Raw genomic sequence first — 23,620 nt, 5'->3', positions numbered from 1 at the left:
TTACTCTATTAAAGACCCACGTAGACCAACGATTGCACTCTTCGCACTATGGAATATTTCTACATTCATGGATTTAACCATTACAGTAAGTCGATCCTTCACAAGCAGTTTGTAATTACAACTAGGTCAAATTACCGCTTTGCTTTTGTAATTACCTCTCACTTCTTAAGTACTACTGATCCCTCCAATGAACAATATGCTTATGGTTCTACCATAAACCAAGTCCTGTTGGGATTGATGTCCTATATCTCTTTGTAATCTCGTAGTTTGTAAACTTTGTATAAACATATTGTTGTTAATAAAATAAGTGTTATTTATCAGCATATACTCAATTTAATAAATTAAGATCCAAGGTTATTTCATGTAATTTAAACAAGTATGTAGAGACATACAAGTGGATCTTGTTTAAATAATAACCTAAACGGTCTGTAGTAGATGGATAGATGGATATGACCCACTTTGTAGGTATTACAACTGTTGTAAAGTGCTACAAATGATCTGATCCTGATCATTCATATGGAGACATGTGAGCGTGGGTATCATATACAAAGAGTTTGTATAAAACTAGACCACTAGAATGACCATAGGTGACATGACCTGAATCCTGAGTGAGTTGTTAACTCCTGCTCATAAAGGTAGTCCTTTGATTTGTATGGATGAGAGTGGCCAGATTGCCAACTCAACATGCCTACCATTTTGGGGATTAGTCTAATTGGAAAGCTGGGAACACAGCTACACGAGACAGAATTCACTCCTTCCCTGATGCAGGAGCAAGTAGATAAATTGTTCCCTTAAGAGTTGATTCCGAGACTTGAACATAGTAGTCACACCCTCTCCTGACCCGAGAGAGACTTGGTCATAGTTGGATTATGATTTATTGTACATTAGAGGGATCAGTGGTACTTAAGGAGTTAAATATAACTATAGGGGCAAAAAGGTAATCTTGGTCCAACTGTACTTATGAACAATTTGTGAAGGGTCATCACACTGTTGATTGATTATATCGAATGGACACAGAAATTTATCTGTAGTGCGAAGAGTGTAGCTGTCGATCTTTAGTGGAATGACCGGCAGTTAACAGATTTTAGGTAATTTAATTAAGGAGTTTAATTAATTATCCAGTATCATTGAAGCTTCAATCTACAAGTCCACAAGGTCCCCTTTGTAACTCAACAGGGATTTAATTAAGAATTAATTTAAAGCTTTCAAATTAATTGAGGGAATTAAGTATATATAAAATAATTAATTAAATTAATTATATATGTAATATAATTAATATAATGTATTTGAAACATTATAATATAAGGTATTATGAGAGGAATTTGAATATGATTCAAATACTAATTATATGAATGAGATTCATGTAATTGATTTAATATAAATATGATTTATATTAAATACCATAAATAAGTTAAAAATAATTAAATATTTGAATATGATTCAATATCAATTATATGAATGAGATTCATATAAATGAATTTAATATAAATGTGATTTATATTAAATGTCATGTATTGTTGAGAGAAAATAAAATCTATAGGTTATGTTGTATTTGATATAACATATAGTGTATATATATATAATAAATACTTTATTATTATTATTATTATTATTATTATTATTATTATTATTGTTATTGTTATATATTATTAATTGAATTTAAATTAATTAAAGGAAATGAGTTACAACTCCCTCTCCCAATTTTCTCTTATTTAATTATGTGGGCTAAGAAGGAATGTCGTGGAGATTCATCTTCTTCCTTAATGCTCTCTGAGAGAATAGTTCTCTCTGAAAGAAACATAGAGAAGAGAATAGTTCTCTGAAAAGTCCCTCTCTTCCTCTCCATCTCCATTCCCTCTTTCAAGGATTCAAGCAAAACCCACGACTCTTACTTCAATCTTTTGTCCCAAGAGAATACAAAGGGTTTTCAAGTGGTGGTGTTCCTTTTGGAGAAAGAGGTCCATTCGTGACTTTTTCAAGGAATCCTTGAAGAAAGTGTTATTCAAAGGTAATGGTTTCTAAAACCCTAAGTTTTTCTTTATTTATTGCATGCTATAATTTATATAAATGCATGTCTTGTTCTTGTTTTACTGTAAAACCTAAATTCAATGAAAAATAGAAATTGGGTCGATCTTGCTTCCGCTTAAGGATCTCTCCTCAATTAGAGTTCCTTCAATTAACGACATTACTATGAGAGTGAGAGATAATTGTATTTCACGATTTAGTCTTATACAAATTCATTGTGTAAAATACCCACACTCGCATTCTTTACATGAATGAATTGTTTGTAACACTTACAAAATTTATAACAATTACAAAGTGGTCGTATCCATAGTGTTACCAGGATAAGGATAAGGTACCAAATCTTAGTTCATATTCTATAGACCATTTAGGTTATTACTTGAAACATAATCTAACGGTATGTCCACTATATATTATTCAAGTCTTATGAAATAACCTTGGATTTTTCCTACAATGGATAACTAACTATTGCATATAAAAAATAACTAATTAACTACGAGACTTTAGAGCATAAATCCCAACAATCTCCCACTTGCACTAAAGCTGATAAGTCAGTGAGTGAGATATATATTCTAAGGCATACTCTATACCCAACATGTTCTCCCACTTGCCTTAGTGCATAAGTTACATGTCTCATAGTCCTGAATATTCTAAATGACCCTCACACACTTTAGTCTAGAGTCTTTATATATATATATATATATATATATATATATATCAAAATATCGTAAAACCATATTGGTCACTACTATGATGCTTTCTCTCAAATTTCCTTTACCCTTGGTGTTTCCTAATATCCTTAGTTTCACTCTTTGCACCACTATTATTTTATAAAGTGTGATGGACTAATTCATATATGAAAATAGACTAATTCATATCTGAAATAGCTTTCAGATTTTTAAGGATATGTTATGGCTATGCAAATTATTACTTCACAAGCAAAATAATTGCCTAGTAGACCAGGCTACACCAACCAAGATAAATCTTAACATGGATTTCTTTAGATCCCTATAAGATCTAGTATATCTTAACATGGATCTACTGGATTTCACTATTATCTTATAAAGTGTGATAAACTAATTCATATTTAAAACAACTTTAAGTATTTTAAGGATATGTTATGGTTACGCAAATTATTGCTTTACAAGTAAAATAATTGCCTAGTAGACCATGCTACACCAACCAAGATAAATCTTAACATGGATTTCTTTAGATCCCTATAAGATCTAGTATATCTTAACATGGATCTACTGGATTTCACTATTATCTTATAAAGTGTGATAAACTAATTCATATTTAAAACAACTTTAAGTTTTTTAAGGATATGTTATGGTTACGCAAATTATTGCTTTACAAGTAAAATAATTGCCTAGTAGACCATGCTACACCAACCAGAATAAATTTTAACATGGATTTCTCTAAAGCCCTTTATGAGCTAGTGTATCTTATCAAAGATCGAATCATAAACTCCATACACATAAATTTCTTATTATCCATAAATATTTTGAGAAAATTTTAATTTTTTTACTCAGTGGTCATATCATTGAATTAACCGATATGAATAACAAAATTGGTATATTAAATGTTAATTAAGTATCATATATTAATTGTCTCCTACTTAAAGAAGATAATTTATCATATGTCCTCAACACTTGAGGTGTCTTAGGGGACTTTTCCCTAGACTTTATTAACTTCACTTTAGAGCAATACACTATTATTCTATCTGAAATTATTACATTGAATATTTGACAACAATTTTGTAACTGTAAGATACCTGAGACAAGTTTAACATCATGTCCTTAAAACCTCTATTTTGACATCTAATATACAAAATAATTTCAAATTAACTATTTGAAATTGATTAGGTAATCAAACTTTTATATTTGAATTTTACTTCGTTCATAATGGATAGTAACAAATCAATATAAAATAGATAAAATACCCACTTAGCAATAATTTTTTTATCTGTACAAGAATGTTATTATATATTCAAAATCATGGGTTATGATACTATATCAAACCCTTATATCTAAAGATTCTAATTGTGTATGTCATTTCTCAAATGAACATATACAATTCTGCAAACCTTTTGATATTCAATTTTTGATAATTTTCTTGATTTGTGTAGATGCATTGATCTTCTTTTCACAAAAGAAATTGTTCATTTTACATATCTCATATGCAACAATGAATCAATTAATGCTTAAAAAATTCACTATAGCCACACATGAGAAATTACACATAGGCAAAATTCTTCACCAATTACGGTGTCAGCTTTCACCTTTTTCCAAGAGTCTCATTTGAAAATCTATATCTTCACTACACATTTATGTCTCTTTTGTAGATTTATTCATATCATATGAGTTTTATCCCATAAAGAAAATCTACTAATTCAGATTGAAACGAAGTATATTGTAACGAACCAAGTTTAGGAGGGATACATGAATGAACCGGTATCACATCCGAACGAAAGGGATCCTGAGGACATGAAAGTATGGTTAAGAAAGGCTTAAAAGAATTGAAAGTTACTATCTATACTAACAAGGTGCACCTTCCTTTTTGGTGGCTCAATCATAAGAACTCCAAAGTTAAGCGTGTTTAGCTTAGAGCAATCCTATGTTGGGTGACCTCCTAGGAATTCTGAAAGGATCCGTGTTGGTTTATGGGGACAACTTTCACTTCTAAAGCATTCAAGGCAAGGGAGGAAGGGAGGAAGAAGGGAGGATGACATAGCTGTCATCTAATATGACAACCTTGACTTCCATATTAAGTCATTTTAATGGTTGAATCATCTCATAACTCTCCCACTACATTTGAAGTTAATAAGCCTTCAACTTGTCATCAAACATGACTATATTAACTTCAAGTAAGTTTTTGTTAAAAGTTGAGTTATCTCATAATTCTCCCACTACGATGAAGACTCATCTAGTTGACTATTAGAATTCATTGGACTCTCAAATGCAATTAAAAGATTAACAACACTTGTTCAAAATTAAGTGATTTTACTTGGAATCAGTTCATCAACACTATTTAGCCTTTTTACAGGTTTGTAGCATTTTATTGATCACTCTCAATAAAAATAGTATTAGTCACACAAATCCATTATTTTATTTGGAACTCCTCTAAGATGACCTACATTTCGGTGTATCTTTGAATATTTATTTCTTTACGGATGAGGGTTTGCTTTGATACGAGTATCTTAACATACCCAAGTACAGAAAATGTCGTAAACAAGTTTTGCAGCACTTCTGTAATCCAAATTCTCAAATAGTTTTAGAGGAAATAATGTTAAAATGCAATCTATTTTGCATATCCTAACCAGAGTATCACAATTATATGTAATTTATTAATGATGTGATCTTGTTCGACAAAATATTTATCATTAAAATGACCAAGTCTTAACAAGGTCTTCTTTCTCCTGTTTCAGCACAATTTCAACCAAATTGTACCTAATGCTTGAAGTTGAGATCTAATCTCATAGTACAATAAACTTACTATAATATTCATTATGATCTGAAAATAATGTCACAATAGACTTTCCTAAATGACTTAAACTTTAGTCTAATTTCTTTTGAACATTTCAAAGAAAATAAGATCTCAGCTGCATTAGATTAAGATGCTTTTACTCATAAATACTTACGATATCAGACTTACTCTTTCATTCACTAGATCACTTGGGTCAAAATGTGTAAGCCCAATGTGTTCTCTGGCCATGTAGCCTTATCTAATAAGGTCCAATGACTTTCTTAGGAAAGATCTTTTGACCGGTAAAGTAAGTTAATTCTAACCCTTAGAGAATTACCTGTAACAACCATTAAAATTGATGATAGTCGACTTTAATTGCCAAAGACAAGTATCTTTCTCAGAGAAAAGAATTTGTTTTTCTTTCTGGATTCATTAATCTTGAATTTCTCAGTATAGTATTCACATGTGTTAACTTTTAATACACATAAAATTGCATTTATTTCAAACTAAACATATTTTCAAACAATTTTTTAAAACATACTTTATTACTGAAACCATCATACTTTATGAATTATATTGTAATAAAGTTTGGAGAAGTTTAATTTCTCATATGGTGATAAAAGCACCATTTTCAGCTTAAATAAACATCTTAATGTCTCCCACTACTTTAACTAAGATGAGTTTCCCAATGCCAACTAGTAAAAGTTATTCTATATATTTAAGTATTTTCCAAGAAATACAATGTAATTGTAGTGAAGAAAAATTTTGATAATGGATCCAAGTTCATCTGTCTAGGTTTGAATCTTTATTTTTCACAAAGAACTCAGTAAATCAATCTACCTTAGTTCTTATATTCTTTCTACCTTAGTTCTTATGTTCTTTCCTTTTGAGGTATTTCTAAAATTCTTCAAAATACGACTTCTCGAGCTAATTTGGAACAATTTCATTATTAGCTTCAGTCACAAAAGTTATATTTTCTTAGACTATCATAATATTTAATCTTGAGAGTATTTAGACAATTATCTAAATTAAACTTATATTGACTTCTGTAGGGATGAAAGCCCAAACGTAGCGGAAAGCACAGAACCAAAACTCATTATTAAATTGAGATTTTTGAAATACTCATACACTGGACAATTAAAAAATAATATAAAAAAAAAACAAAATTTAGCTTACTGAAAAATTAGAACCTAGGTTAAGCATGCTTAAAATATACAAAAAGGGAATAGAAAACCTTTACCTTTATAGAACCTAGTAAGAATATTCTCCAATTGGGATTTCAGAACACCACCAAAAGAGAAAACTTGCTATCCTTTGAGAAACCTTTGGTAATCTTTTTGGTTTGTAGGAACCAATTGAATTGGGAAAAAGAAAGGAAGAATGAGGAATTTTCTTTAAGAGAAGTAAAAGGCCAAAAGTGTTATGTGCAGGATTTTTCTCTTTTTCCCTATGATAAAAAATCACTGAGGTAGAGAAGGAGAGGAATGTGGAACCACCCACATTTTTAGATAATTCCCTACGTGGGAGTTATCTAATTAATTTAATTAATTAATAATTAATCATTGATTAAATCTAATTTAATTAATGATTTCATTTAAATCATATTAAATGAAGCATCTTTCACATAATCTATAGTTTTAGTTCAATTAATTTAATTTCAATTAAATTATTTTCAAATTAAATATAAAAAATATTTAATTTGGCTTACATTTGAATCATATTCAATTGTATTTCTCTCATAACCTATAGTTTTAATGCGTATCATATACACATTAATTTTAACTTATAGTTTTAATATGAATCCAATTCATTAATATTTGAACTCCTTCCAAAATTAATTTTGAATCATATCTAAAATTAATTTATATTATAAATTTAAACAAATATGAACATTATATTATAATATATCATTATAAATTACATTATTTCCCTGAGCGAATTTGAACATTTCAAACTGTATTCAAAGCATAGTTACCTTAATTCCTTTTACAAGCTAGGAAGGGGACCTCATGGATCTACAGATCAGAAGCTCCAAGGATGTGAGATTAATTGGCTAAACTCATTAACCAAATTAAACAATATTCGTTAACTGTGGGTACACTCCACTAAAGACCCATAGTTGCACTTTTCTCAGTGCAGATATATTTCTGTGTCCACGGATATAGACCAATGACAGAAAATTAGTCTTCCACTAGTGTTCGTAACACCAGTTGAGTCAAATTATCATTTTACCCCTAGGTTACCTCTGTATCTATAAGTACTAGTGCTTCTTTAATAAACAATTTGTTTATGATCCAACCATTAAATAGAAACCCTTCTCAGGCTAGTGAGAAGGTAGAGATCTTTGTTGAAGTCCCTAAGACACCACTTAAGGGAACACTCATCTACTTACCCTAAAGTCGGGAAGGAGTGAAATCCATCTTATATTATTATGTTCTCGGCTCCCTATTCAATCTTGTCCCAAAATGGTAAGCATATTGAGTCGATAAATCGGGCACTCTCGTCCATACAAATCAAAGGATAATCCCTCGTGAATAGAAGTTGATGATATACTCAAGATTAAGACTAAGTTGCCTAGGTCATCCTATTAAAATAGAAACATAACTAGTCAATGGAATTACATCTAATGGTTACTATTTTGTGGTCTGATCTTATACAAACTTATTACATAGGAGACCTCCACTCGCATATCCCTTATATGGATGCATTGGATCATTATTTTTGTATCAAATACAAAGTGAGTCGTATCCATAGTGTCACCGACATAAGATACCAGCCTTATCCATATACTATAGACCCTTTAGACTGTACCTTTTACATTGATTCTCGTATGTTTCCACATATAATTCAAGCATACAATAGTCTAGGATGTTAGTTTATTGGATTAGGGTTATTTACGCAAGATAAATAATAATTTATTGTATTAAACATTAACAATATTTTATTAATAATCAGTCAAATGGTACATTTACTATTTACGAGTTTCAGTGCATAAAACCCAATAACTTCAACATTCTATGTTGTTGTCTGATCCTTTACCTCTAAGTTTTTCATTTAATGTGTCTATTAGAAGATAAATATGAGTTCTCTCAGTTTATGTTCATGAACTATTCATGGCAATTGTATTTTGAGAATGTTTTTCAATCCAAAGACAAACTTTAAAAATTACATCGTCATTTAATGTCAATGAAATTTTCCAAAACAACATTTTTATCTATTCATTTTACTTATATCGGTAATCAAAAAATTAAAACACATGAGAGAAATATACATAACTTTGAAATATATAAAATATGTTACTTGACAATATGCAATCAATAATCCATTCAAGTTCAGCACAGAAATTAGAAATGAACCCTATAGATATAATATGAATCTCATTCATATTAATTTAAAATTTCTATTGCTATGATACTTAATGATTCAGTGATTTAGAACAAGCATCACTGAATAGTGGTCAGTTATTCCTTCACTAGATTGAGACATCCTTAATCAATCATTACACTAGAATAATTCTTATTCCTATAACGATTAGTTTCCATTTATTCGGTCAAAAAACTATTAACTTGCTTAATGATTTCTTGTAAGTATGTCCCTTCATTTTAGATCCTATAGCCCTGCTTCAATAAGCCTACCGAAGGAAAGGACAATAATGGTGCAAAAACTATAGCGACCATATCCATTTCTAGAGTTTACCTTGATATCAACTCCATGCAAACACTTTCTGAAGGGAGGTCGCACCCAGGATGACACGAGACCGTAGGATATGTTGACACATGCCCTTCTCCCACTTACTATAAATACTTTCTCAATTCATCTTGATATTGACTCCTGTAAATACCTTCCAAAGGGAGATTGCACCTAAGGCGACACGAGGCCGAACATGAATCTCATAGTGTGAACTTATATGGAGAGGTAAGAGAAATGGAATATCATATACATCTTTTTCTCCCACTAAGCATTTTAAAGTTGAGGGTTTAAAACTTAGGTAAATTAGGCTAATATATTTATCTAAGTGAATTTTGTTTCCCCAATATAATATTTATATTGGATAGTTGTACTATTTTAATGTATCAAACATTTTAGTAAATTAATACATCAGTGCATGTTTAATAAAATACTGATTTAACCTTGGGCTACCATGATAAGATTTCGCCAAAAGGATGCCTAGAGGTGAAGGAAACTTAATGAAGGTCTGAGTTTAAAGCAACCGAAGCAGGCTAAAGTTTTTGAAGCATTCTAAGTTCTTGAGGAAGAATTAGAAGCTCAATTTTAGAGGTAAGCTTCTTAAGACAATTCTTAACATGTTTCATGAAAGAAGTTTTGTTTGATTTGAGTTAAAATTGATGGTATAAGTATTGGAAATGAAGGAAGAAAGATTGGGGCTAACGTTGAAGTAGCTGAGGCCGCAAGACCATACACCAACTCATACCATGCATCCAAAAAGGGACCATTCAGCCAGCTTAGTTGTATAGTGAAGAAGTGTACTTTGGCTTAAGGAATTCATAAAGTCTGAAGAGCTAGGAAGGGGACTAACTAAGAGTGAGTGACTTCTAAGTTTAAAAGTATTTCAAAGTATACGCATTTGCTAGTTTAAAAGTTAAACATGTTGTGAAATGTCTAAGTATGATTGCTAGTGAGTTTAAAGCATGTTTTAAGATGAATTTATCTATTCTTGATGAGCAATGTTTTTCCTTAAAATTAGTAGGGATGAACACATGGTTAGGTCTTATAAACAACTAAGTAGTGAACGCATAGATTGATTATGGCATCAATGTTTTAAAGAAAGCTAAAACATGGATCTTTTAGTGAGTTAAAAGATGCATGTCCAAACGTATGATTTAATCCTAACCATAAAGCATGAGAACACAAGGTTAGGTTTTATGGAACAATGTTTTCAAGCATACCAAACCATGAGTAATCCTTTCATGAGCTATGTGTTTCAATATGTTCAAAGTAGTTTTAAGTACAAATGTTTCCTATTTAATCTAGAAGCTCCAATGTTTTCAAGTACTTTTATAGTATGAACTTTTCATTAAGGAATTTATGTTCCAATGTATGTTTAGTCCCGTATAACTTGTTTATGATTTTCCAACAAAAGGGCTAATGAGTATTTATGACCAATTAATGAGGTTTTTGAAAAGCATCTAAAAAGTGCTTTTATTACCTTCAAATTTAGAACTAATATTGCTAGTTTTGTTTAGTTTGACGTGGTTTATTGAGTACTTTCAGGAAACTAAGCATCAGGAGCAATTTGTGCGAAAATGAACAAAAACCTGGGGAAAAACTCTAATTTTGAGCAATTACGGGTTGGCTATGGAATTAAGAAGAAATCAACGATCCAAGATAAAAAAAATAAAAAAATAAAAAGGCAAATTTGGAAGGCAATTCAGGGGAGCTAGCATTGGGAACGTTGCAACATTGCTTCCTGACACTGCAGATTCGAGAGCAATTTGGAACAGGGAAATATTACAACGCTACAACTTTAATACACGACTGGCATGGTGCCAGCGTTGCAACACTACAAGCATCTTATAAATATCAGTGTGCGCCGCCAGGTCTGAAAGAGAGGAAAAAATAAAGAGCTGACTTGATAGATTCTAGTCCGTACAAGAGCTAAAATAGAGCCATTCTGATCGTTTTTGATTGAAGACTCGAGATTTTGATTGAGAGTTGATCTGAGAGCATTTCTGGATTGATCATGACATGAAGAAGATCATGATTGTGCAGTTTTGTTGAAGAAAAATCTTATATTCGTGGCGAGAGTCAAGAAGATCATGATTGGGATTCGAGCCTATTAAGGGGAGATCGTTCTTCTTTGTTAATTTATTTTTGTGCCATGATGATTGGTTGTTTATTGAATACTGTTATTGGAATCATGCATGGCTAAACTTTGTTTCTAGGGTGTTTGTGGATTTTAGGGATATTACTTTGAATATTGAATTTACAATTGATTGATTTTGCATAGATTTCTAAATTATTTGTACTTAATGCTTTTGATTAACTAGTCACTAATTGAATGAACTTAAGTTAATTAGATGTCTCGAGAGAGAATTTAATTTGTTGGACCCAATAATTTAGATTGTTATTTAAAATTGCATGAGAGTGAATTTAGAATAATAAGGGGTGCGATTGAAGGATCTTAATGTTGTAACTATTCAAGCGATAGAAGAGATTCAAGTTGATGGGTAGTTATTAGGATGGTTTGAGCTCGAGAGAGGATTTCCTGATTTTAGAACTTCTAGCCTCTATCAATTTAAATCAATTGTGTGTCATATTCATTGTATTCCCTAAATGAAATAACATCCTATAATTGTTTTGTTCTGAATCGTTCTTATGTGTGACTAAATTTTTGTTACTCATAGTTATAGATAAAAATCATCTTTTGGTTGCCTAGATGACGAAGAATTATGATAGCTAGGTTAGAAAAATTTTGCTCACGTCGGTCCCTGAGGATGATACCTTATTTGGGATTTATTACTTCAATTGTGTGCTTTTGCACATACCGTAAGTTTTTAAGGATAGATTGTGGTTTGGAATAAAATGGTTTCCAACCACTTGCTAGGTACCCTGGATTGCTAACATACGACAGAGACAATTGATGGGAATTGTCAGTATACACTAATGGGAATTGTCAACGTACTCTAGTATGTCTAGTTGAAAATTATATGCATGTGCACATGGGGATGGGATATGATTAAGTACAGGTCCAATATATTTACCATTTTATGAGAAAGTTCATTAAGATTAGTTATCATCATTCAAGGAGAGGAAACTAATGATAACCAGTATGTTTTATGGTTTTAAAAGGATAAATGATTGTAATCCATGGATGTACTAAGATATTATGTTATATTATTATCATGTTTTAGTATATCTTCACCAGTCAAGGGGATGAAGCTGATGCATGACAGTTTTCCATAAGCTAAGTATGTTTTTCTTAGATTTTACTGGAACTATGTTTAAAAGTATGTTATGATCTAAGTATGAAAATTTTATGAAAGAAGGCTTTGGTTTTAACTAAAATGTTTTAATAAATGATATTCTTAGTTTTGTTGGAACTTGGGTATGAGAAACCCTCTAGTTTAATGTAAAAGTTGATGTATGGTTTTAAGTGAGAGTTTTATGAATACAACATTTTATGTTGAATATAAGTTCCAAAGGCTTTTTGAAGCTAGAGTTTGAAAGACAAGTTAAATGATTTGTGTTATGATCTGGCTCAATTGATGATGTTGTTTTGAAAAGGAATTTCCAAACAAAATTTAATGTCTTTAAATATTCCACTCTCTGGGTTTCCCACCTCATGCTTTTCAATGTTTTTGTCCTCCCTTCCGCCCTCCCCAAGGTAGTAGGAGAGTTCCAGGGTTCCAGGGTTACGGGTTGCTTGTCAAAAGAAGTTCAATCTGCCACCGTCTCAAAGTATTTAATAGTCATGTCTATGCTTATGCCCAAGGTGTAATTAAATGACCTTTATAGAGGAAGAGTCAGGGTTTGGTCTATAAAGAATTGTATTCTGGTTGGTATTATAGATAGTAGAGTTATGTTGAGATGAACTAAGTTGTATTCTGTGATAGATATGTTGTTACACAGGTTTAAAGGTTAAAGTCTAAAGCAAAATAGGTTGTTAATGTAACAAGTTCAGTTGGTAATAGATGTCATAAGAAGGTTGACATTTGTTGTCCTCATATTTCCTTCTCAAAGAAAGAGGTAAATCTGGGAGGGGATGTGACAACTGTGATTTTAAGGAGCAATGTGTAGAGGACCTATACTTCAAAGAGTGATCATTTGGTCCAGTATGGCTAAAGACATAAAAGTTAGCACTTCTTGGGAGGCAAACCAAATATTTTTTATTTTTTATGGTTTATGGATTTTGTTTTGATTTATTTGGTTAAGAGTTATCTCATGATGATTTTTAACGATTCCCAAGATTATTTTTGTTGCCCAAGTACATTCAAGTACAAGTCCGCTAGCCAGATTTCATAGATTACCGCTTAAGCCTAAACTTGTATCACTCATATATTGTATGATCTATTTTATTTTTCATACATTGAGGACAATGCATTGTTTTAAGTTTGAGGTGGGGTCATATTGCGTACTTGGTACTTGTGCCGTCTGTTTTGATTGATATGGACACTAATTTTGTTTAAATAATTTATGCATGATAATATATTGGATGATCTGAGTTTTGAATTTTTTTTAGGAATTTCATAGTTTTGGTTAGATTTTTTTTTATTAAGGCTGAACAAATGAGAATCATGGATTGTATGCTCGGACTACGATGGTTAATGATTTGTTTCAAGTGTGTGTGGTACCTTGAAATAGAAATAGGATGGCATATGCCTGATTTGGGTCTTTCTAAATCCCTCTTTGGATCTCCTGTACTTTGAACACAATGTCACTTTAACTTATAATAGTTAATTGAAGGTGATTTTAAAGTGAGTCGATTTGGTTGTCACCCCAAAAGGTTTTGATTTTTGCTATTAAATGCTTGTGTTGATATTTGCTTAAGTTTGTTTAGTTTTGGAAAAAAAAAATAAAAAGAAAAAGAGTGTGAAAAAGAGAGTAAATAAGTAAAAAAGGTTACTCCACCTTCCTTCTAGTGTCGGTAATTAAGGGCGACTATGACACTGCAGTTTTATTTGCATGAAAGTACTCGAGGGAGTGAGTATGTTTAATGTTGTAAGGCCATTTGTATTTTGTAAATCCAATAATATTCTCTAAAAATTCACACAAATTTTCTCCTTAAAGCCCAAGTATAAATTAATTAGGTGGTAGTCTCGGTAAGGACCGAGGTTAAACGTGGGGATCTCAATTAAAGCAAGAATAAATTCAATTAATGACTTTCTACTATTGAACGTTGGGAGTGCTTGTCAATAAATGGTGTAGTGATTTGTGTAACACATAAACTACTGAAATGTAAGTAATGTTATTGAGAAAGTATGTGAGTTAGAATGTGATTGTGAATGCATGGCACAGAAAAATGTGATTGTGAATGCATGGCATAGAAATACATTGAGAAAGAAATAGATGAGAAGACGGAGTTGGAACAACCAATCCTCATACCTTTGAACCTAACGATAAGCTTATGTTCATATTCATAACCTTTAGAACTCCACCTCTCGGTGAGTTAACCATATAAATCATGTCTTCATGATGAATGCTTAGGTTACTTGGAATGGATGAAGTATTTATCTCTAAACAATTCACTTACTCGGATAAATGAAATCCACAATCAATTGTCCCACTTCCCTCCCCATTTCATCAAGTGTTCATGCCCTTGGAATTTATAAGGGATTTACTTGTCTTTGTATTCTATTCGATCTTGCCATTTGGAACTTTATCAATAATTTTCTTGTGTACGGTACCCCCGGGAATAGATCTACTGGAGACGGGGTGGGGCCTGTCGCTCATAAATATATTCAACCAACTTCAATCCTTTTACTCATTAAAATCTTAGAAGATTTCACAAGACCCGACTTGACTTGATATTTTTTCTGTATCAAAAATTCAAACAAGGTTTAGGAATGTTTCCAATAAAAATTGTTTATTCTTGCATATCCCTGCGGGTTTTCCAAATTATTGCTCTCTTGAGTAGTTAATTGTCATCTCATGATTCAATGGTCAAAAGGAATGACAAGTTAGATTTAAAGCTTCATTGCCAAAACGAACAATTGCTCAAACATTAAGCTGGCTGGAATGAAGATTAATTCCTCAATTCACTAGGAATTTAGCTACTCATGGTAAGAAAAATAAAAATGGGGGAGATAGATTATGAAATCATGATGTAGATATTAAAATGGAAATAAGTTTGTTACAATATGAAATAGAAGTGTTTAGAAACGAAAATATAGGAAATGGAGAAAATAAAATAAAAGATGAATAGGTAGAGATGATAATCACTGGAGTCACTATCGTGCCCTCTGTGATCTGAAATGGATGTGAATTTGTGCTCTGTAGTAGACAATGGAGAAGATGCTTCCTCGAGTCTTCTTCTCTATTGGCAATGAAGGATATTCTCCAAGGAAGATCACCACGGGAATGGTGGAGGAAGAAGGTCATTGATGGAGTTAGCATACAATTAGCGGAAGAAATCAGAATCATTAAGCACTCTAATTCATCAATTTTAGCAACTAAGACAACATGCACATAAGATAAAAAGAGAGTTTCAGAAATTACCTTTAAAGATTTCAAAATTCTTTAAAATCCAACTTGATTCTCCTCAGCAATTCGTTGTAGACCACCACTTGATCTTCCCTACTATTCTCTTGGACCTTAGTTTAAATTGTGGGACTCAAAATGAGTTTGTAATTGAGGAGGATTTTAGGAGAAAAGTTGGTTATTCTTCAAGTTTGAAGAATTCTTCTTCGACTAAGAAAACCAGGAAAAATTCAGCTTGCATCCATCTCATTCAGCTCAAATTGAACTACTTTTTAATGAATTTCAGCATGTAACTTATTTTTCATCTCAAATTGAAACCTCAAGCTTATCAAATTGAAGCAAGCAGGAGGTGGAATCAAAGTGGAGAAAGTGCGTTCAACTTTGAATAAATTTTGGAAAAATTAAATATAAAACTGATTATAATTTGAAATCTAATTTAAAATTCTAAAATCAATTTAAATAATTAATTTTACCAAAAAATAATTCTAATAATTAATTTTTAAATAATGAATTAAACTATTTAATTCTTAATTTAATTTATATCAAATATTAACTAAACACCAATGGATGCCCTCACTCGCATAAGTCCTAAGAAATTTTCTAGCACACTTAACTTGTGAGTTCTTATGATTGAGCTATTGAAAAGGAAAGTGCACCACGTTGTTATAGGTACTAGCTTTCAATTCTTCTAAGCCTTTCTTAACCATACTTTCATGTCCTCAGGATCCCTCTCGTTCGGATGTGATATCGGCTCATTCATGTACCACTCCTGAACTCGGGTCATTACAAATAGTGTTACCAGAATAAGGTACCCAACCTTATTCGTATACTATAAATTGTTTTGGCTATTTACTCAAACTTGATCCATCTTTATGTCTCCACATAAAGTCGAACTACTCATGTAATAACCATGGATCTTAGTTGATTGAATTTAGTCTTTACAAGTGCAATTTACATATTCAATAACAGTTTTATTTAAATAAACATCAATAACATCTTTATTGCAGATAGAATATGTTTAACATTACAAACTGCAAGTTTTAGGACATACAACCTAACAGTTCTCTGGAAATTCTCTGAATTCTAGAGAATGTTCTTCTTTCTCTGAAATGGTGAGTGACTCTTTGTGATTCTTCCTCTCGGAATTTTGTATTAGTTTTTATCTTTGGGTGATGGTGTATATATAGAGTTGGGCGCAAAGACCACTTCTGTCACACAAGACATTGGCAAGTGCATTAGGTAACTTTTGCATGTTCGTTTCTATAGTTGTCGGTGGTCTCCTTAGATGCACTTAGCTTTTATCGTCAGCGAATAGTATGCTTCACGGCATGGTTTATCTTTGAGTCCAACGTATAGCTCCTTCTTCTTTGTTTTCTCTTAAATTCCTTATAATAAACACATCAGTGATATAAGTCTCGCTTAAACTATCTTTTGAACTCACCGAACACATAGGAAGAAATTTTGCTCTATTCTCTTAAGATTTCAACGCATATCTTCTCAATTACTTCTAAATATTCTAACTTTAAGTGAAAATAATTTTTATAAATATAGGTTAAAAGATGTGTTGCTCATAGTTGAATATTTTTCATGTACTTCATATGGGCAAACCAAAACGAAGGTGATTTTGAAAAGGATCCTGTTTGGAAAAAAAAAAAAAAAAAAAAAAGATAATTATTGGCATATGAAGGCAAATGTATTGAACTAAACCAATCCATAACTGATTTGTCCTGTATTGGTATTAGTCCGTCTAGGCCGATAATACCCAACGCATATCCGCTCTCGGCCACGTTGAGCCTAGTTGGGCTTAGATAGGCTTGAGCACAACCCTTTCTTGGATCCTCACTTGACTTACATTGTGTTGATCTCGTGATCCGTGTATATTTTGAGTTTAATTTTATCCTTTTAAGAGTTAAAGATTATCAATTTTGATTTGCTTTTGAACCCTCCTTCAATTTCCCTTCTTTGTGCCTAACATCTCTACTAGTATGTCCATATTTGTATTCCTACCATCTTTGTAACTATATACCTTAAAAAATTAGGTGCAAAAGTTACCGATTTGAAACCCAAAGCCCATTGCCTGCGGACGCATGAGTGTATGAGTGTACCGAAAGAGCAGGGTTCCGCAGAATTTCCTGATCAAGCGCCAATTTCCGCCAACGAATTGCAAAATGCAGAGACTTCGTGTGCTGCCGATTGTCGCTGCTCATCTATTTTTTGCATTTTTCACCATCACTTCAGCTCAGGATTCCCATCTCGGATCTGCTCGTGTAGTATTTCAGGTTCTTCATTACCTTCTCTGTCCATAAAATTTGAATCCATGTACAACTTCACTACGTAGTGTTAAGTGTTCGCTAACAGATCAAACTGCATTTTCGATTACCCAGACGAATTATGGCGATATCGAATTCGGTTTCTACCCGAAGGTAGCACCCAAAACCGTTGACCACATCTTCAAACTTGTTCGTCTCGGATGCTATAACACCAATCACTTCTTTCGGGTATTACAACTGCAGATCTTTTCTTCTGTATGTTTATGTGATTATGTAGGGAAAATTGCGCGTGAGATGAGTTCACATTGTCAGGTTGACAAAGGGTTTGTGGCGCAAGTGGCAGATGTAGTGGGGGGAAGATTAGCTCCCATGAATGAGGAGCAAAGAGTGGAAGCTGAGAAGACTGTTGTTGGTGAATTTAGTGATGTTAAACATGTTAGAGGTATTCTTTCTATGGGGAGGTTAGTTCTTTCTATACTACTCGCAAATTTGCTACTGCTTTCTTTTTTCTAGGACAATGCTCAGTAGCTCATGTTCTGTCTATAATGTGTGATGTAAGGTTTGAATATTCTTAAAATCTTTGATGTTTTCCATCTTTCAATGGAACTCCTTTTGTAGAAGTAGAAGAAATGTAAGTGCTCAGGCAGAATCTGTTCTGTTCACATGTTTCATTGTTGTTTATCCTGGGAGGTTAACTTGATTATTTTTGCTTCCAGTAAAAGGCTGTCGAATTGAGTTAGAATGTCATGAGTTCACCAGCCGTTGGTGCCATCCATTTCTCTCTAGTTCTAACCCCCTGCCCATTTTTCCCGACAGCTTTGTGTTTGGACATTGACAAAAATGTCTAAATTTGAAGGTGTTAATAGGTTTTTAACCCACTATTCTTAAAAAGTAATGGAGTTCTCGTTGATGTCACTTTTAACATTTAGGCCTTGACGATAACTATTTGGTGTTTAGAAACTAAGCTTGTAAACACTAGTGCCCCACCTACCAATCCAATTTTGGTGCCAAAAGACATTCTAGATGTTCGTTTAATTGAAAATGAACTAATTGATGAATGTGAAAGGAAAAAGAGATAAAGGGATGGTTATAGAGCTTTGATATTGAGAAGGCTTTTGACATGGTTGTTTGAGATTTCATAAATGATATTCTTCGAGTCATAGGCTTTGGAAAGGAGGAACCAGTTATTTAGAAAGTTGAAAAACGGTTCTTTATTTGGGGATGATCTCCTTTGTCTAAGGATGACAGGCTTACTCTTATACAAGCTACTTTGAGAAATCCCCCTATTTACTACTTGTCTCCTTACAAGACTCCCACAAAAGTGGCTTAACAATTAGAGGAGCTTTATAGAAACATCCTTTGGAGTGGTAGCAAGGAAAACAAGGGCCTTCATCTCCTTAAACGGGATCCTGTTTAATCCTCCTGGAGGATGGTGGCCTTTGGACCTTGGGTATACAACAAAGGAATGCTTTGCCAATGGTGAAATACTAGGCAGTCATATTCAAGAGAAGAGTACTAAAGAAGAAGGAAAATTGCCGGCTTCAATTCCTTGCCAATATAAGGGAGAGAAGATTTAGGAAGATAGGACCCTTACCTAGTTCCAAGATCTTTGTCAAGAACATATGGTCAAGAGAGTACGAGGAAGAGTGGAGTGTAAATAGCAACCTCAAATTCGGGTCAAGACTTCAAGTTCAAGCCAGAAACAGAGCTAGATACATCTTCAACATAGTTGGAGACCAGCCAGAGGAAGATATTGTTAATAAAAGAAGAATTAGAATGGATACTAATCATGAGGGCTTTCTAAGATTGTAAGATCAAGAAGGACGTCCTCCCTTTTGATGGATAATTGGACCTAGATGGTTTCCCATTATTTAGTGAAAATTGATGAATCTTCTTTTTCTAATATATCCCCGAGAAGAAAGGAGAAAAGCAAAATTACTTGTACACAAAATAAAGGCAGAAGTGGAAACTTGGTGGGATCCAATTAACAGCAAATAGAATGAGAATGAGGAAAACACATATCAAGCTGTAGGCAAAAATGAGAATGTTGTTGAAAGAAAGATTTATCCAAAAGAATTATGAACTGTACCTGGATATCAAAATTGTCATCAAGGAACTTTATTTGTACTAGAATATGTATAGGAATAGGTATTGCCTAAACACTTAAATGATCTAGTTGAAAACTTTATATCAGCAAGTGATCCAATTTTTTCAGGGATAAAACAAGAGAAATTCAAGATTAAATTTACCCTTTTTTCCCTTTATTTCTTATAGAAGCCAATGCCATAGGTTAGGGGATATAAATTCAAATGAAAAAAAAAATAAAGAATAAAAAATAAAGAATAAAAGAAAAGAGTACAGATTGTTCCTTTTTGTACGCTCCTTTTGTACTTTCTTCACTTAAGTCACGTTGTCCACAGTTGGAGTCTGTGTTTGGTGATGGTGACTGTGTTCATGCTCTTCTAATTTTTCTTGTGTTTTCCTTATCTATGTATATTCATATGAATTACTCTTACTTGTAGTGCAATAACTTTAACGGCTACATATTGCATGTTTCTCATTCTTCCAGTTGAGTTTATCATTTAGCTTCACTGTGAACACCAATTTGAAAGCTTACTTCTACCAGTATTCTCTTATATGTATGCAACCATGCGGTCATATAGATGTTTAGCTTGCTACCTTCTGTGCTACATGGTGCATCGTAGTCTAGCTGACTACTGACTCTGTTTTGTTTTTTATATTCCCTATCGAGTCTTCTTTTTCGTGCATGAAAAGTTTGGTCGTTCTTCCTTTTAAATTTACATGTGATCTGCGTAGATATGATGATCCAGACAGTGCTCAATCCTCTTTTTCTATGCTACTGGGAGATGCTCCTCACCTTGATGGAAAAGTATGCAATTTCCATTTTAAACATCAGACTGAAAAATCTGTTTAGTCTAGATATTTGGAACAGAAGCTAACGAATATGTTTGCATCTACTTTCTCAGTATGCAATCTTTGGAAAAGTTACCAAAGGCGACAATACATTGAAAAAACTTGAAGAACTTCCTACTCGCCGTGAGGGTATATTTGTAATGGTAACATAATATCCTTTCTTTTAGTCCAGCAGTTGGATAATCAAGGCTTGATAAGATATCTTTTGCTTGTGGCTTTCAAGAATTTGTTCAAGTTTGTGCTCTCACCTCATTAAGTGCATATATTTGTGCATAGCCATTTGCTAGAACTCCACCGTTTGTTGGCCTTCTTCTGGAATATCCTTTCATTTTCTTTGGCACTTGGCTTGTTCAGCCGTTCACATATGAATGTTGCATTCAAGTCTTTTTTGCTGTTTTTTATATTTTTCCATTTCTTCTGAACATGTTCACCCGATCATATTATTATATTTTCAATTGATGTATATGCATTTCCCCCTTATTTCTTGGCATTAAGGGGGGTATTGTGCTGTACAATAATCACAATAAAAAGTATGGGTAGCAGGAGTATTTTAGACTCATTCCCCTCCGAGTATTTGAAACTCATTCCCCTCCCTTCATTACCAATTAATTACCTAATGCCCCATTATATTTTGAATAGAGGGACTTAAATGGTTAATTTATAATATAATAAAACCCAAATGTATTGAAATAAGACACTAGACTGCAAGATAAACCAACTCTCAGACCCTAAGTCACTCACCAAAATAATGTTTAACCTCTTCCTTCTTCATTCCCTCTATTTTAACAAACTCCCTAAGAATTCTCTTCCTAATTTCTACTATACCTTTAATACTTTAATAATATTCGTAATTCCACCCGAATAACATTCCTATCATGATGTTCAAGCATTCATGCATGGGTGGAGTTACTCTAGCCATTCAACTTTACATGGTTTGATCAATTTGGATGATGTAAACTCACTATGCTACGATTGACATTTCACTGAATATTTATCTCCCGTAGAAGTTTTTCTAGTTCCATGTTACATTGATTGCTATTATCTTCTTTCGCATCACTGTTCTTGTAAATTGATCATTAATCATGTTTTCTTTCAGCCAACTGAGCGCATAACAATATTATCATCATACTATTACGGTGAGAATATTAATCCTTCTACTGTACTCTTCTCCTGTTGTATTTAGGACTCATGTTTTACATTGGGAAATGTATATTGTCAATTATTCTGATCGTCGTAGCTCCTACACCTAATCTTGTGAGGTCTCGACGTCACACGTTCGGTCTCTTTTGCATTTAGATACCAATTTGGAGAGTTGTGAAGAGGAGAGATCAACCTTGAAGCAAAGGCTTGCTGCGTCTTTTGTCGAGATTGAAAGACAGGTAAGAAAAGCCAAGTTTTAGACTACAATGAATGCTTAGACCTGGAGTATTTTATGTACGTCTTATTCTTCGTTCATATTGCTCCATAAAAAGCTTGGTTCCTTGTATATATAAAATGCTTATGGATGGACTGATCTTTTGTTGTCTGCAGAGAATGAAATGCTTCCCCTAAAATGAGCGGGACGACAAAAACTCTGACAGGGAAAACTAGAAGAGAAATGCAAATAGAAACGGTTTGTTCGATATTTTGTTCAAATCTTTGTCTCTGTCCCTTTCGCTTGACACATTTCTTGCAAGGATATAATGTATTAAATGAACAAACTATTATACATGTTGTATAAATACTAATTTAATAACATTTAAAATCGCCATAATAGTGTAGTTTAGTAGTCAAGTCATCTACTTCGTTGTGTCAAAGGTTCAAATCTTCACCCATATTGTATTAATAAAATATATGTGCATTCATGTTAGATTTAGTGTCCTATTTGGTATCCAAGTCTGGAATACAATAAATATATGAAATTTTCATGTGGTGGTGAGCCAAAATGTAAAAATAAATTTGGAAAGAAGATTTACTGGCAGCTTACTTCTGATAAGTATCAGTTTTCAATATTTACAGATTTGAGTATTGGAAAATGTTGAAAGCAAGGGATTATAATCCTTTGATATCAAACCATGCAATGCAACTCTCTTTGCACTTGATATCTTTGTCTAGCCTGGAACAATCTTGGGATCAATTAAGATGGATCCTTGAAATTGACAAATTTTCTGAAGGCCCCACATTCAGCAAGCATTGGGTCCACAGTTCTATCATCAAATTTAAATTTAGAATGTGTTTGCTTTGACTTTTTGAATGATGCAAGATACTCATTGTGAAAAATTAATCCATCCCATCATAAACTTCTTTTCTCAAACTCCAAGTGAGCCTTCATATTTAATATTATGTTGAGGTTGTTTAGGAATTAGGCCTTGTATTCTTTAAGAATTAGAGCATGGGGTTTACATTATCAACTTTAGAATCTTCCATTCAATATATCAGAAAGCTATCTGTCATTTCAAAATAAATACTTTTAATGGCCCGTTTGGTCCATAGGAATAAGAGGTGGGAACGAGAAATGATATTCTATTATCAAGTTCGGTACAAGTTTTTAACTTTGGAATGAAAATATTTTATTCCAAAGCATTTTATATTACCATCCATGAAAGTTTTTCATAACCATTCAAATAGATGAGTTTTCTCCATTTTCAATGGTTTTTTTTTTTCTCTCTTACTTTTTCTCTTTTCATTTTATTTGTTTTCCTTCTTTCTTGATATTGGTTAATTTATTTAATTTTTATAAATATGTTTAAATTAAATTTATAATTGACATATATAATTAATTTTATTAATAA

At 32.5% G+C, this 23,620-nt stretch overlaps 1 protein-coding gene across 2 annotated transcripts; it reads left to right on the top strand.

Moving 5' to 3' along the window:
- Positions 1–17,358: 17,358 nt before the first annotated feature.
- On the top strand, positions 17,359–23,361 carry LOC120079352 (Cyclophilin-like peptidyl-prolyl cis-trans isomerase family protein). 2 transcript variants are annotated; one of them, XR_005482218.2, is made up of 9 exons: positions 17,446–17,924; positions 18,030–18,143; positions 18,228–18,376; positions 20,733–20,805; positions 20,903–20,992; positions 21,946–21,985; positions 22,146–22,228; positions 22,380–22,461; positions 22,848–23,361. XR_005482218.2 is itself a non-coding variant. In XM_039033513.2 (8 exons), exons 1-8 carry the CDS (start codon positions 17,814–17,816, stop codon positions 22,398–22,400), a joined length of 681 nt encoding a protein of 226 aa, XP_038889441.1. In that variant the 5' UTR covers positions 17,359–17,813; the 3' UTR covers positions 22,401–22,698. The 2 variants fall into 2 exon arrangements, 1 of the variants encoding a protein (XP_038889441.1); XM_039033513.2 differs by lacking the exon at positions 22,848–23,361 and having other exon boundaries at positions 17,359–17,924; positions 22,380–22,698.
- The last annotated feature ends 259 nt before the right edge of the window (positions 23,362–23,620 follow it).

This window comes from Benincasa hispida, chromosome 6, assembly GCF_027475165.1.
Source record: "Benincasa hispida cultivar pf3 chromosome 6, pf3_genome.v1.1, whole genome shotgun sequence".
Lineage (NCBI taxonomy): Eukaryota > Viridiplantae > Streptophyta > Magnoliopsida > Cucurbitales > Cucurbitaceae > Benincasa > Benincasa hispida.
Note: the sequence above shows the minus strand (reverse complement) of the source record. Positions and strands in the feature narration are given on the sequence as shown.

What these genes read in the sequence shown, in the direction of transcription:
- LOC120079352 (XM_039033513.2), top strand. Translation starts at nt 17,814, where the DNA reads ATGCAGAGACTTCGTGTGCTGCCGATTGTCGCTGCTCATCTATTTTTT. An exon ending in CTCCTCACCTTGATGGAAAA is followed by an intron (nt 20,806 to 20,902) that starts GTATGCAATTTC and finishes CTACTTTCTCAG; the next exon opens with TATGCAATCTTTGGAAAAGT. An exon ending in TTGTCGAGATTGAAAGACAG is followed by an intron (nt 22,229 to 22,379) that starts GTAAGAAAAGCC and finishes TGTTGTCTGCAG; the next exon opens with AGAATGAAATGCTTCCCCTA.